The sequence below is a fragment of the Erpetoichthys calabaricus genome, chromosome 10 (assembly GCF_900747795.2).
Source record: "Erpetoichthys calabaricus chromosome 10, fErpCal1.3, whole genome shotgun sequence".
Taxonomy (NCBI): domain Eukaryota; kingdom Metazoa; phylum Chordata; class Cladistia; order Polypteriformes; family Polypteridae; genus Erpetoichthys; species Erpetoichthys calabaricus.
The window spans coordinates 52,750,487-52,766,174 of NC_041403.2; the positions used below are offsets into that span (position 1 = coordinate 52,750,487).

The 15,688-nt window shown below is 39.9% G+C and overlaps 1 protein-coding gene across 3 annotated transcripts in view; it reads right to left on the reverse strand.

The window, feature by feature from the left end:
• tnni3k (TNNI3 interacting kinase) overlaps positions 1-15,688 on the reverse strand; it is a 106,124-nt gene that overhangs the window by 74,422 nt on the left and 16,014 nt on the right. For all 3 annotated transcript variants that reach the window (XM_051932946.1, XM_051932947.1, XM_051932945.1), the window contains exons 7-12: positions 10,835-10,973; positions 8,220-8,364; positions 5,738-5,842; positions 3,886-3,980; positions 3,382-3,531; positions 2,065-2,151 (exon numbers count right to left, since the gene is read on the reverse strand). In XM_051932946.1, the coding sequence (XP_051788906.1) occupies positions 2,065-2,151; positions 3,382-3,531; positions 3,886-3,980; positions 5,738-5,842; positions 8,220-8,364; positions 10,835-10,973 (721 nt within the window). The remainder of the gene's footprint in view (positions 1-2,064; positions 2,152-3,381; positions 3,532-3,885; positions 3,981-5,737; positions 5,843-8,219; positions 8,365-10,834; positions 10,974-15,688) is intronic.

The window sequence follows — 15,688 nt, forward strand, 5'->3', positions numbered from 1 at the left end:
AATCCATTAATAGTTGTGTTTGGTGGACTCCCAGATGGACGTGAAGTGGAGAAGAACAAACAAACTGTGATCGCCTTTACTTCCATATTAGCACGTAGACTTATCTTGCTCAACTGGAAGAATCCTAACCCACCTCTGCTAAGTCACTGGGTAACTGATGTTATATACTATTTGAAATTGGAAAAAAATCGAACTCTCTTTTAGAGGATCTGTTCAAAACTCTTTAAAAACCTAGCAGGATCTGATCAATAATATTTTAGAATAAGCATTTATGCTGGGGAGAAGGATTCCTTTCTCACTTTACTACTCTCAAAAATTTTACTCTGGTTGTTGGCCTCTCTCTGTTTCTCATATATGAGGGTTGAATTGAATTTAGTTTTGTTAAGCTTGATTGTATGGAATTTTGTCTTGCTTTTAATACATTCAATCAAATTGAGCATGTGTTTTTAAGGATGGAAAGGAGAAATTCTTTTAAAGTGTGTTAGAACTTGTCCAGCTGTTGAACACAACCTGTCTCATAACTCCTCTTTCCTCAGCATCAAGTAGATTGGACTTTTTGTTTTCATTCAGGTTCTGTTTCATTGATAGTGTCTGACCTACAGCCTTCCTTTTAATCTGGATAAATTAAATCAGCGGAGGACTTCCTTCAGAAGCACAGGCTTTTTTTGATTCTAATCTGTCAACACACATGAAAATTCATTCCAGTTAAACATCTTCACAAGAATCTGATTGCAAGGATTCTGAGATTTAGAGATAACCAAATACCATTATATTCCATCATTTTGAGGATGACAATGTTTCTTAACCGAAAATCTTCCCAAATCATAGACAGTTTTTGTAAAGAAGTTGCTGTAGTAAGAACTTCTTAGCTCATCATATTTAATGAGCACATCATAAGTATCCTTGAAAAGAGCTATTTTGTAACGTTTTTCAGACATTGAAGGAAGGAGTAACCTCCCGTGGCTGGATTAGAATCACATCCAGTTACAAAATCTGTGCCTGCTCATAGACGCGTTCTCTTGTCCACCACAGTTGTCACTTACTGAATTAAAGCTCTTTGTTTGGACTTGGGTGCCCATTTGCCACCTTCTGGTCTGAAAGGGGGCTCTGCAAAGATGTCAGTTCAACTTTGATTTACACCTTTGTTATCAAGTTATACACAGACTGATCCTGGTACAGTAGGAGCTACAGTCCAGTGGTTTATTCTAGAATGTACTGTAGGCAGGAGCAAAGTGAAGCTGGATTTCTGTATCCCATTTATATCTGCTGTCTTATCAGGCCTTTTGTGCCACTAAAAGCCTAGCAGAAAGGGCAATACTCACTTTGACCGACAGGAAACACAGTGGCAATAGATTCTCAATGTCCACTAGTTATTCAAAGTGTAGGTGGTAACCAGTTTTCATTCATGGCTATATAGAAATATTCACAACATACAAAGTACTTTATTACAATATGCTGGGCGGCACAGTGACACGATAGTTAGCATTGCTGCTGAAGAGCTCCCAGAGTCTGGGTATGAATTCCCTGCCCAAACACTCTTAAGGTGGACTTTACAAGTCTTGTATTGGGATGGTATAAAAACAAATTCATACGGAAAAATGACATACAGCCGTGACCCAGTACAGCACATCAGTCACACCTGAAAACACACCCAATATACTGTTCTTTAAGAGCTCTGGTGGTGAAGAAGTGTCAAGGTTGTTTCCTTTCAATATTTCATTGCTAAAATTGGTTTTTAGTTTGCTTATACCTCTACAAAGCACTATGTCAATGTGCCCATGCCAAGGGTTCACTCCGTAGGCAGATGCATAAATCAAGCAAAAATTTCACTGTACTCAATACATGTGACAATACTATTACTACTAAATTATATATCTATATATCTTTTAGGCATCCTTTTCCCCAACAGTGGCCAAATACCTTAAGCAACCATAGATATCGTTGGTGTTATTTACTGGCCCAGCTCTCCCGGGATTGCCTAAATACACTTGTCTATAATGTGGCGTAAGAGCAGGCCTGCAGTTTCATACCTGGTGCTTTCCTGATACCAACAGATGTACTAACCTCCTCCAGGCTGAGAATATTCATTACAAGGAGACTCATCTTGAGGTCTCTTGTAGTGCTTCAGCAATGTGACAATAGCATCATGGCCTGCAGGAGAAAGAAATGTACATGAGCAGACTGATTACCATAAAAGTAACTTCGCCTTTTCTTATTAAGGTACTAGATTGAGTCACCAATAATGAATGACTGTCTTTCATTTTTTTTTTTTTTTTTTTTTTTTTTTTTTAACATATTTAGCTGAATAAGGCATTCCCGCAAAACAAATCAGAATCACTACACTTTACCAATGTCTATAATATACAGGAGGGTTTCCATAAATGTTATATTGGTAATTTTTTTTTTTTTTTTGCTTTAATAGTCTAACTCTTGCATTTAAGTTCTCCTGTGGATAAGTTGGGGCTTGATTTTACCATATAATTTCCAGTATTTTATAATGTCAGTTGTATAAGTCGAATGCACAAAACTCATGCGATTGGTCCAAGAGATTATGATATGCTAACGCCCACCTGAAAGAGTAACCATGGAGCACACTGCCTTTTTTTTCTATGTGGGTGTGGCAATGTGCTGCATCAGTGCGTCCTCCTAAACTCTCTCTTTCTCTCTCTATTGTGCCTACGTGACCTCGCGGTAATACCCAAACTATTCCGAAGCAACGTTTGCACTGCTTTGTCGATGAAGTGGCAAAAGAAATTGGTAACTGTGCTGCTGCAACAAAATTTGATGTGTCTGAGAAACTGATGTGAGATTGGAGGAGGCAGGAAGAAACAACATGTCGTATTTTTGAACAGGCTTATAAGTCAGTCTGATTTTATGATCAATTTTTTGGGTGATAAAATTCTTAGGTGTGTTGGCCATCAGCAACTGAAACAGTATATAAAAATACATATAAAATACAGTTGATTTTTAAACAACAGCACCACATAAATGACTGTAGAGCATTAAATACAATGAGTAATATTCAGTAGTCTGCCCCTATTGACTTGCTTTATTGTGATTTGGGAGTTGATCATGAAGTATCCCATGAATTTTTGTAATTCTCTTTTTGTATCAATAAAAGTAGGAATACCAACCTAAAAAGAGTGCTTTTCTAACTGAATGAGTGCAATTCACAAACTGGTAAGTTATGTACCTGTATGAAGGTAAGGAATCAGGCAGCGACTCCAACTAATGATAACACCACCCATGTAGGTTATTTGTGCATAACAGATGAAGCTACAGGGAGAGTGAAGATTCAAGAGCAAAATCAAACGGATTGCGTCTGCCATCTTGAAGCCCACATCTGAGAGATTTGGCTAGTGTGCTAATCTCTAGTGGTACCTTTCTCATACGCCCACATTAGGCATGTTTGCTCATCCTTTTCTCCACTTGATCTGCTTGGGTCACAGGCAACCAGGTTCATATCTGCTCCATTGTCCAATAAAAACTGCACCAGACGGATGTGTCCATGAAAACAGGAGCTATGCAGCCCTAATAATGTAGAGATTAAAAAAAAACAAACATTAAGGACAATAAAAGGAAAGTGGGCTAAAGGCCTCACTGACCTAAGATGGTATTTTACAGTAGGACTGGGACTTTAAGTGAGTTTTACTTGATGAAATATGAGAACAGCTACTAAAACAGCTGTGTTCTTCCTCTGTGCGCTCTACAAAATAAAGGTCAGGCAAAGCAGAAAAAACATTACTGTAGAAGACAAAGACATCTGTATCAGAAGATTAATTCTAGTATAACGAAGATAGCCAAGAAATTAGAGACCAATCAAATCCAGGGAATAACAGCTACATGTAATACAATTCATACATAAACATCTTTATCATTGCTTACCAGTGTGGCCATCTCTTCCCTGGTGATTGATGATCATTGCATTCTGACTGAGAAGAAATTTCACCATTTCAATATTCTTTCCATACGTACAGGCACTGTTTTCAAAACAAAGCAGCAAATTCAGTGGTAGGAAGAAATGAAGTTGACACACAATCAAGACTTGATAATCTGTGTACACAAACAGTACGTGCGCAATGTTCAGTCTTGGAAATATTGCACCTTTTTAAATGGAGGCTGGGGGAATGTTGTGTCGGTCTTTCTGCATCTGAGATCCAGAAAGAAAAGCCATTTGCAGTATGTGAGGGACAATGCAGGCAGCATGGCTGGTGATGTTGGGTTATCCTCTTTGGAAGTGGCTACTTCATGACTGTTCAAGATGTGGCTTTTAAACTGGTGTGGCTGCACTGATTTTGGGATAATTTTGGGATTGTGGTTTTTTAATTCTACTGCAGGAACAATGAAAAGGATTGAGTAGTGAGCAGCAATGCAGCTTTAAAGAAAACAGGTGAGAATAATAAGCCAAACTAGCAGTTAAATACAGTATGTGACTATTTAATATGAAACAACATGGGGGCACAATGTTTAATGCTACCATCACATGGTTCCAATAGCATAAGTGCATCTCGGCCCTGCTACTATGGGATATTCACCTGTTCTGTTGAATTTGTGGGTTTACCCAAAATTGTGCATATTAGAGATAGACTGGCACCCTGCCCACTGGAATGTTCCTGCCTTGCCCCCACTGTTTGCTGGGAGAGGATCCAGCTGCCCTGCAACCCTACTCTGGATAAGTGGGTTAGGACAATGGATGTGCATATGAGGTTACTCTAAAATGGCTGGTACCAGTGACAGTGAGTGAGAATAGAAGTGTGCCGTATGATGGATTAGCTCCTCATTCAGATGCGTTTCCTGCCTTGCACAAAGTACTGCTGGCATATGCTCCAGGCTGGATTAAGTGGTTTGTCAAGAATGGATCCTTTCGGAGAGTCTAATGCAGGGGTCTCCAACACGTTACTCGTGAGCTACCGGAAGCTCGCAACCCCTTTTCAAGTAGCTCACCAAAGGGTTAATGAATTCTACAGAAATTTGAAAACTTGATTAGATAATTTAGGAGTGGGCGATCTTTCCAAAAAAATCATATCACGATCCTTTTAACACAAAATCTCGATCCACAGTCTGAATTGCAATCTATCTTTTCATTGTGGCATACACTTAAGAGAATATCCGGACTCAAACACATCAAGACCTAAGTAACACTTTATTTTAAATATCAAACAAAGTTGAATTCAATTGTTCTCTCGTTCACTAGCTAAGCAGAGTTAAGGAATATGCCCCGAAGCAGGCGAGTGAGTTAACTGCACTGCTCTTTTCTACTTCAGCTTTCTTTGGGTGAGCTAATGTGTTGCTCATCACGCCATTTACATTCAATTTGATTTCTGTTGCACAAATCTATCTATATAAGCCATTTTTATAAGGAGTTCTCTTATATCAGTTGCTGCTTGTTGCAAAAATGTCAATTTAAGTTCAGCTGCTGACAAAGACACTTGTAAGGAGTGTTTTTCTGTCTACTAACAACTGAAACCTCGGACATTTTCATGGAGTTTGCTTTGTGCTGCTATTTAGCTGCTCGTGGAAAACAGGCCTCCCTCTAGGTGCTTGTCACAGGATAATAAATACCTAATAATAAATACATAATAAAACATACCCTCTGCCTCTGAACGATTATCTAATTAATGCAAACAGAAAATCCTCACACTATGTAAAAGTGGACAGTCTATTGAAGTACATCAGTCACTCTGTGAGCCAACAGCATGCAGACAACTGAACAATATCCTTGCCACTCTGACTGTACCTGTGAAAGGCGGTCTCGCTGAAAATGTTCTCCTTAGTCAGGCTCTCCATCCCAGCCAAGTGAATAATCTCTTTGACCACATCAAACTTGCCATTGTAGCATGCCCTGAATAAACAAGACGTACACCACAAGCTATTAGGAGTAATGTATAAAGTGCAGTGGTCCAAGAAGGAATGATTTTACTTGGAAAATACATTTTCAGTTTTATTGTAATTGTCTGAGTAGCAGCCATTACTTCAAGAAGGGCATTTCGGCATCTGATCTCTCATGCCAGGAAGAGTAATGCTTTTTCCTATGAATTTGCAGGCAACACAGCAAAGGGCCTAAATGAGAAAAGCACAGAACACCACAAACAAAGGACCACGTCACAAAGAGAAAGAGTGCATTCTAATGCAAGAAGAATCCTTCACTTGAACCTGGAGTAACAATTCCACACAATATCAGACATCATCTTTAATGACTTGGTGTCGTAAAACTATCTACGTAGAACTCTAAATAGCCAGTAAACAGCCAACCTCTCTTTGTTATAGGTTTGTCTGTCTAGTCTGACCATGTCCTGTCTTATATGTCAATATATAAGCATTTACAATATTTCTGTAAATATAAATCATGTTCATCAATAAATTGTATTATTCTGTTTCTTAAACAGAGTGTGCTTCAGTTACCTTGATATAAATCTAATAGCCGAGAGACAACTCAGAAAGGTAAGGCAAATTAGGTAGGAGCCGCACCAAACTATTTAATCAATTACCAGCTTTGCCAAAGTAAGGTCTGTTAATAGATTAACCGAGTTAAATCTCTCCTCATTCCCTCATTATTATGACTGTCCCTGGATGGCCAAGTTAAAATGTATCTTCATCTTTCCCACACTATTGCAATTTGATTTATTTTTCACCATATTTTGTTATAGAACATACTAATTTATTTTTTATTATGTTAAGTACTCAGATATTCTAACACAAATGCAACTTAAAATAAATACCTTGTGCTCATCTTTCTATTATAAAAAAAATCTTTGGGAGGGAGACTAGGGAGACGAGATGTGATCTTCTCGGAAGACAATTTTAAGAGCTGGGATCATGTTAAAGTGTCTCTCGCGGGACTTCAAACAACGACAAGTGACAAGCAAAACACACAGCTCGCCAGCTTCTCCTTAGCGTGTGTTCAGCCCTCCCCTTCATAACGCGAGCAGCAGAGACACAAAATGGCAAAAGGACAGCTGCTGTACAGGCTTTAAAATGATCAACGGGCAGTGCAACAGCAGCAGCAGAAAGACAGCAGATGGTCCAACGGCATCTCCTTAGCATGCGTTCAGCTGCACCCCCTTCACAATGCGAGCAGCGTTATACATCCTATACATTTACATATACATCCTACATTTCTATACACAGAAAGAGATGTAACCATGCCCTGGGCCAGAAATAAAGGACAAGTATTGTTTTTACAATGTTAAAACAAGTCCACAGACATTTAACCTAGCAGTTGTTGGATTTCTTTTGGCAGACACACTTCATGTGCTCCCAGCTCTTAAAACAACAACAAGCAACAAGCAAAACACGCAGCTCATCAGCAGCAAAAAGCCAGCAGATGATATGACCACTTCTCCTTAGCGTGCATTCAGCCACCCTAACCCCTGCATCCTTTCCCCCCAGTTCACAACACCAGCGGCAGAGACATGAAGTGGCTAAAGGACAGCTGCTGTACAGGCTTTGAAATGATCAACGTGCAGCGCAACAAAAAGAACATGCAGCTCGCCAGCAGCAGAAAGCCAGTAGATGATCTGACCGCTTCACCTTAGTGTGCATTCAGCCACCCTAACCTCCCAAACCCCACCACCCTTCACAAAGTGAGCGGCAGAGACATGAAGTGGCAAAAGGACAGCTGCTATACAGGCTTTGAAAAGCGCAACAAGCAGAACATGCAGCTCGCCAGCAGCAATAAGACAGCAGATGATCCGATGGCATCTCCTTAGCGTGCGTTGAGCCGCACCCAAGACAACTCGAGCAGTGTTATACGTCCTGTGAGAAAGATGTAACCACGGCCGGAGCCGGAAATAAAGGACAAGTATTGTTTTTACAAAAGTTTTAAATTAAAGTGAAAATAATGCATATGTAACAATTTCCATGAAAATAACAATCTCTTTAAATTATATATCTGGTAAACCAAACCCGGGAGTGGGCGAGCGGAGCGAGCAGGGGGCAGAGCCCCCTAGTTAAGTTAAAAAATAAAAAAACAAAGACACAGTAATCTCAATATACTGATGATTAAGAGTAAGTTCAGTGTCATTTCATTCACCTTATGAAGTCTATCTGGTGACACTGGACACCAAGGCCAAGTGGCCATCTGTCAGGAATTAAATTATACTGTCAAAAGAAAAAGTCTGAGGGATCTGCAGCTTCCCATATGGTGGTCTTTGGGATATTCAGTACCATCCGTGCAAAGGGCCGAGCGGTTTTCTAAGCTGCTTCAGTGTTGTACTTACAGGTGCAGTGGTGTGTCCCCATATATGTTCACAGCATGAGGATGGACATCAAAGTTGCCCTGCAGCAAGAATCTCACAATTTCGTGATGGCCAAACCTTGCACAGAAGTGAAGAGGAACATGGTCTTCGTTGTCCTGTGCATTTACTGTAAAAGATAGATTTGTTTTTTCTTTAATAAATATGCATTTTCAACAACATTAAGAGCAGCCTTCATGCTATGGCTACCATCCGCAGGCCAACATCTCAGTGTGTCAGTATGTGCACAAAATGGATATTGAAAATCAGTGCTCCATTTCTGAAGCCTCAGATAAGGTAAGTATGTTGGGTGGAGAAATAAGGGAAAGGGAAATACAAAAAACATTTAAATAGTGGAGATAACAATTAATTAAACGTGGAAATGGGTGTCATTGATACTTCACTTCCATTAAACACAACTCCATGGTGTCTAACTTTGCTTTGGGACTCTAAGCAGTTGGCAGATAAAGAAGATGAGAACCACTATGTTGTTTCATGTATGAAGATGAGACACGTCTTACATTGTTTAAATTCTACACAATGTAATTGATGATTTGCACTCATTCAAAAGGTGAACTTTTAATTGACAGAATTATTAAAAGGAGTTCAGCTGCAATTAAAATAATTTACAAGCACTGCTATTTTACTCTGTAATTTCCTACCACTTTGTTGCTGACACTTATAGTAGCAATTAAAATAAAAAAAATTAGCAGAGACACTGTGATGATTAATTTATATAGCTCTTTTTTAGCTACTCAAAGCGCTTTACATAGATAAGAGGCCAGATAACAAGAACAGGGCCTATCAAGGACCAGAGACAAATGTGGCAGAATTGACAGACAAGGAACACCAGAGGGTGGCAGAGAGACAGAGAGAAAGGCTGGACAAGGCATGTTGGGAAGATGTAAAGGATGGAGGACCACTAAACCTATGTGGTGCTGATGGATATTTTCAGTTGAGCTTCCTAGGTGGAGGATGGTCTTGGTGATTTGATTTCAAACTTTGGAAAGCATTTATTGAAGACCCATTATTATTGGACAAATGAAGGTACCTCATAGCACTTCATATTCCAAGCATTCTGTTGGTTGTATCACAGTGCTGTTTTATTAGGAAGGAGGGAAGAGAAAGCCACATGCAAATGATTTAAAGTCAAACCACCATGGGAAAAACACTTCTGCTTTCCCTGCAAACACCTTACATAAGTTTAGGTACTGCAAAAATCATCTCTTACTCATTTACTCTTAATTAACAAAACTTTAAGAAAAGCTTCTTTTGGTCTTAATGACACTCACAAAGCATCATTCAACAAGTTATTAGTATCTGGGCAGTGTGGCTGTAACCAGTAGGGTGGTCCACTGAGCCCCAAAGCCCCAAACACAATCACATTCAACACACTCAGAGGTTGAAATATTGTCCCTTTAATTAAAAATGTTAGTTTTTACAAACAGATAAGCACAATCAAAGAATGATAAAACGTAGAAGTACAATTCCTCATCTCTCCTTCCACTCCTTCAAAGGTTTTTCTCCTCTGCCTCCCAATGCTGACTACTCGGGTAAAGCAGAGCAGCTTGTTTTAAACAGGATCCAGCCATACTTCCAGTGCCAGGGCAGCGCCCGCTGGAACCACTTCTGGGTCAAGTGGAAGTCTGCAAGAGTGGGGAACATGAATCCCCATAGCACCCCCTGGCGGTACTCTCAGACCCCAACAGGGCTGCTGTCTGTATGGGTGCTGAAGCCCAGGGATGCTACCATCTACCATATTGATGGGGGAGATAGTCCAAGCCGATTGCCTTCCCCTGTCTGTCCATTTTACTCTCAGTCCATTCCAGCCAGGATGCCAGTGAACCCACTTCTGCAAGGGCATCTCATGCCTGCCCCCTGACTGAGGCAGGACAGTCATCACCCTTCTTCTCATGCCTCTGATGGGCTGCCCCCCCTGTCCAGGTAAATAACCTCACCCCCATTCCAACTGGGACAACTGATCATACGCGTCATCCTTCAAAGACCTTTGGATATGCTGGCAAAATTGTTGATAAATATGAAGGATTTACAGTTCTTTAACTACAGTCTACAATATCAAGAGAAATACACCTCACTTAAGCCACCTCTGACCATTTTAAAGTGAAATTATTTTAGGAGGCCATATTTCAGAGATGATTAACCACTGTATTAATGACTTATAATTGTAATTAAGATTAAAAGAAGCCTCTCTTGAGGTCTTGTTACATAAGAGTAAATGAGTAAAGAAGATTCATTTTTTGCAGTACCTAAACTTAAGTGTTATCAAAAAAAGTTTGAGGACCATCACGACCAAGAAGCTGCCATTCAACTCAGTATCCAGTTTGCAATCAACCTCCACTCTCCCGTTACGTCTGTCCAGCAGCATGTTTTCTATCAATCTTTGCTTCTCTGCCTAATCATCTCTTTCTTACATCACTTGGGGAGCAAAAACTTTCTTTTAAATAAACCTATTGCTTCCTTGGCATTATGAGGAGATGTAGAAAGCCCTCCTGTTACAACAAAGCGTCAATCCTGTACATTAACTTGAAAGCCCCTTAAAGAAACTCAGTTTGCTGTCACTTTCCCGTCCCCCAATTTACCATCAGTTTTGGTGCCCTCCTCCATCAGCAGTTTGACAATTGTAAGAAATCCCTTGGCAGCAGCAAGATGAAGGGGTCGATCTCCCACCTCTCCACTAACATTCACGTCTGCACCAAACTTTAAAAGCAGCTTGGTGACCTAGAGAAATTGGATAGGATATGTGCTGATTATGAATAATAAGAATAATCAGCTTTATCTGCAGAGAGGTACGGATTATCTAGTCTGAAGAATCAATTGTTATGATGAGCAAAGGCACATGTAGTTCATTTATTGGAAACTTTGGTTTTCAACAATGAGCTAGATTCAAGTTTATGAAATTATCCATTATCCATTTACCAATGGAATTGTATTTATTATGATTATTGACATTTATTACAAATACATTACAAAAGATTTGCTTGGTATCACACTATGAGAGAGACATAGACAAATTTAAACTCCACCATCCTAGCAACTACCATTACCCAGGGTTAGATGCCATTTCAACCATTAACAGTGACACGATACATTGCAGACTCAGCCAAGGCGCAGGTTTGGTTTGTTATGCTGTGGTTTTGCTCTGATCTGCCTGTAGCTTCACATTCATGGACACGTTTGCTCTTCCCATTTTTTCACTTTCCAGTCTATTTGTGATGTCTAACCATTAATGTCTGTTAAAAAGGGAGTGCATGACCTTATTTAGGGATCTGGCTTGCCCATTTTGCATGGCACTATTATTAGTAGATGATTTTAGGTGTCTTCAAAGTTTCTGTTATTGTTTTTAACCTTGATTTTAGGATTTCATCCCAAAATTAATCAATTATGCATTTAACTTTGAGTGTCTGATTATTGCTCTGTGAAATGGCCTTCAATAAGATCTACATCAGTATAAAGTGGCCACATGTTTTGTGACTGTCTCACACGAAGATGGTACTGGTGGGGAAAATGTGCTTACTTGTCAAACAGTACTTGATATGCTTGTGTGTTATTAAGCCTGTTATTACATATAGTTTTTATCTGAAGAGTTAATTTCTGTTGTAACTTTTACATTTGGCTTTATCATCATTTTTTCTTTATTTATATGATGCCATCTTCAGTCTTATCATATGACCACAACTGTCGCACTGATGATTTCACAGAATATGACAATATAAATATGGCACACTTCTTTATCCCTTGGTGGACACAACACCCTTCAGGTTGTTAGTGAAAGTTTATTTATTTCCAGGTAGGCCCTAGTGGTAGGATTCTCATTTTTGGCAGAAACCTCCATCAGTCTTTATGTGTTGATTTCATCCTGCCTTTTAGTTCTGGTTTCTCGGCTGTGTTTTGCTCTGCTGGTACTACGACCCTCTACTTTCGCTGACCACGTCTCCTTGCTATTTAATCACGCTTGGTTTACTCGTGCTCATATATCCTCAAACACTTCTGTGTTTTCCTTAACAGCTTGTTTGTAGAAGCTTCAGTATGTCTGAGTTATTCGATTTCAAAGATCTCCATAAGACCTGGGGATGGTGTAGAAGCTGATTTTCAATTTGAAATCAAATATTGTATTTTTAATTATGTGCACTGTATAGGGTTAGGTCTACCATCATGGTGTTCTAGGTGTCCACGCAGGGGCTTGTGACAGTCAGGGCTGTGTTTACCAATAATGATGATGAAACCGATCATCTGTGGGCCAGAATGCTCAAGGAAACGCAACTGGATGAAAGGAGATTGTAGCTGTGAGTCAAAATGACCAAGGGAGGGGGACCTAAAACTATCCACATGCCAAAATGACTGAGAGGACAATGAAGCAATCAAGTCTTGTGCCAAAATCAAGAGTTTAAAAACTGCACAGCATTAAATGAACTGGTGTTCACAAGCTGCATTTTTAAAAGTATGATCAACTCTCTGTTAAGAAGCCAGTTACCTGTTAAGTTACCCAGTCACATGGGAGGGTCTTAATCTGGCCTTGATTCAGGAGTTCTGTACTAAACTTATAGTAATGTATTTCTATAAAACTAATAAAGGGGAAGAAACAAATCTATGGGCTACATTGCATGGCAGTTATTTACTGTGTTAATAAGTCACCTTCAGCCATTATCAGCCTGTTTTTCTTTTCAGTCTCCTGCTATTTTCCCAGGCTGCCATTCCAGTTCATGGAATTAGTCAATGGGGTAGCACATTACTAGTGCACAATATTATACTACACTTGTGTATTTCAGCACGTGGCATATCAAATTACTGACTGCCTGGAAGTCAAGGGTATCCGTTGGCCTGGATTAGAGGAACTCTGACACCGTTTGTTCAGAAGGAGCGGCAATCCTCGAAAGGTTGAGCTTTTCTAGGAATACTGTTACTTGGAATTTTGTTTTTCATTTTTTGAATTCCCATTAACAAAAGTTTGGATCCCACTAGTAATATCCACATCTATAAATTAGATATAATACAATCAGAGGGGGGCTGAGAGGTGCTATTTCCCAACCCCCATTACCCATGTTGCATACAAAAGTCACAGTCATGGTGTATAAAATCTGTACATTTTGGTTAAATTTTCCATTATATTTTGTTCGAGACAAGACAACAGATGAACAACATTTAAGACAAATCAAAGCAGGTTTTCTTCCCTTACACCTCACTTTTAAAACAGCTGTTTCAACATTGAAAGGAAGACATGCTGGTGGCTCAATTACGTTATAACCTGGGAAAGGAAGACTGAGCCAGTGCCTAATTATTTTACAGACTGAGAAAGGAAGATCTACCGACACCTCAGAGAACATAAAAGGTTTTATTGTTTGGGAAAACGGACAGTGAATTAATTCTTCATATTGATAGCCAGCCAATCAGAATATCTATCACATCTTGCAAAACCCCCTGGTACAATTTTAGAATAAATATGCCTTGTCTAAGAAGAAGAGAAGAAGAAGAAGAAGAGAAACAGCGATGACGGATGAAGACGTCACTGGTCTTCAGAAAAGCATCATGAATATCAATTGCTAAATCAAATGCTGCCCTGGGACATTCATCTTTGACATCTGTAACTTTTTCGTAAGCTTTTTCTAAAGACTATACAGGTCTTTACTCCTCTTCTCCTCTTCTCACTTTACGACCTATTTGCTTAACGACCACTCACGCTTACGACCAATCGAGTTTCGACCTGCAATTCTGGGAATCTCAGCTTGAGTGTCAGTCAGTGGCGAATGGTGACATGCGCACTGAGCATACTATAGGCTTGCTATGCGCTTTTTCAGTCAGTTTCATTCCTACAAGCAGTCACTGTGTAACCTCATTTTTTTTTACATATTTGTAACCCCAAAATAGTGCAGATGTCGACAAAAAGAAAAAGTATGGCATCATCTGGAGAAATTGTTAAGAAACAAAGGAAAGCTATCGACCTTGAAATGAAAATAAAAATCATACAAGACTACGAAGCTGGTAAAACGGGATCCTGCCCCAAGTGGAGGAGTTGAAGTATCTCGGGATCGTGTTCACGAGTGAGGGAAAAATAGACCGGGAGATCGACAGGCGGATCGGTTCGGGATCCGCAGTGATCCGGGTTCTGCATCGGTCTATCATGGTGAAAAAGGAGCTGAGCCGCAAGGCAAAGCTCTCAATTTATCAGTCGATCTACATTCCTACCTTCACCTATGGTCATGAGCTATGTGTAGTGACCGAAAGAACGAGACTGCGAATACAAGCGGCTGAAATGAGTTTCTTCCGTATTGTGTCTGGGCTTTCCCTTAAAGATAGGGTGAGAAGCACAGTCATCCGGGAGGGGCTCAGAGTAGAGCCGCTGCTCCTCCACATCGAGAGGAGTCAGATGAGGTGGCTCGGGCATCTGATCAGGATGCCTCCTGGACGCCTCCCTGGTGAGGTGTTCCAGGCACGTCTAACCGGGAGGAGGCCCCGGGGAAGACCCAGGACACGCTGGATGGACTATGTCTCTTGGCTGGCCTGGGAACGCCTTGGGATTCTCCCGGAAAAACTTAGAAGAAGTGGCCGGGGAGAAGGAAGTCTGGGCATCTCTGCTCAAGCTGCTGCCCCCGCGACCCGAACTTGGATAAGCGGAAGAGGATGTGACTTAAAATTGGCACATTCGACAATTTCAACGATTTTAAAGGATAAAGTTAGAGTGAAAGAGGTGGTGAAATCATCGACAGGATTGAAGCCATAATAACTAGGCAGCGAAAAGGTCTTATTAATGAGATGGAGAAATTATTGGTGATCTGGTTTGACAACCAAATGCAAAATAATATGCCGATAAACCTTTTAATAATTCAAGCTATAGCACGCAGTATCTTTGAGACTTTGAAGGCACGTGAAGGCAAAAAATCAACAGAATCATTTACAAATGATAATATGTACATATGCATGTCTTTTTATAAATAAATTTGAAGTTTGTTGCATAATTTTATATAATTTTATAATTTTACAATGACCCTGTATTCCCGGCGCAAGCTCCTCACTTATCGACCAGTTTGCTTAACGACGTAGTCGTCGGAATGGAACTTGGTTGTAAAGTGAGGAGTACCTGTATATATCCAGACTTTCCTATCAGTACTTATTTTCTATTATTCTTTGTTCCACTAGTATTATTCTTGTAATAAATACCATGCTGCTTTTTAATTTTCTATGCTTTATCTTTATGTCTTGAGTGATTGAAGTAATAAGGTAGATTTCTTCGAGCACCTAGAGCAGTCAGATATTTGCCATTACCTCGGAGCTGCTAGGTTTATTTTGGCTGAGAGTGGGAGCTCCACTCAATAGTAGGAACAGTACATGAAGAACGTATTCTTGGCTGATAAATGGCTTATAGTCAAGAGTGCTGAGTCTGTGTATGTTTAAATGTGTTCTTGTAGGCTAAGAGTAATATTTAGGTCAGAGATATCATT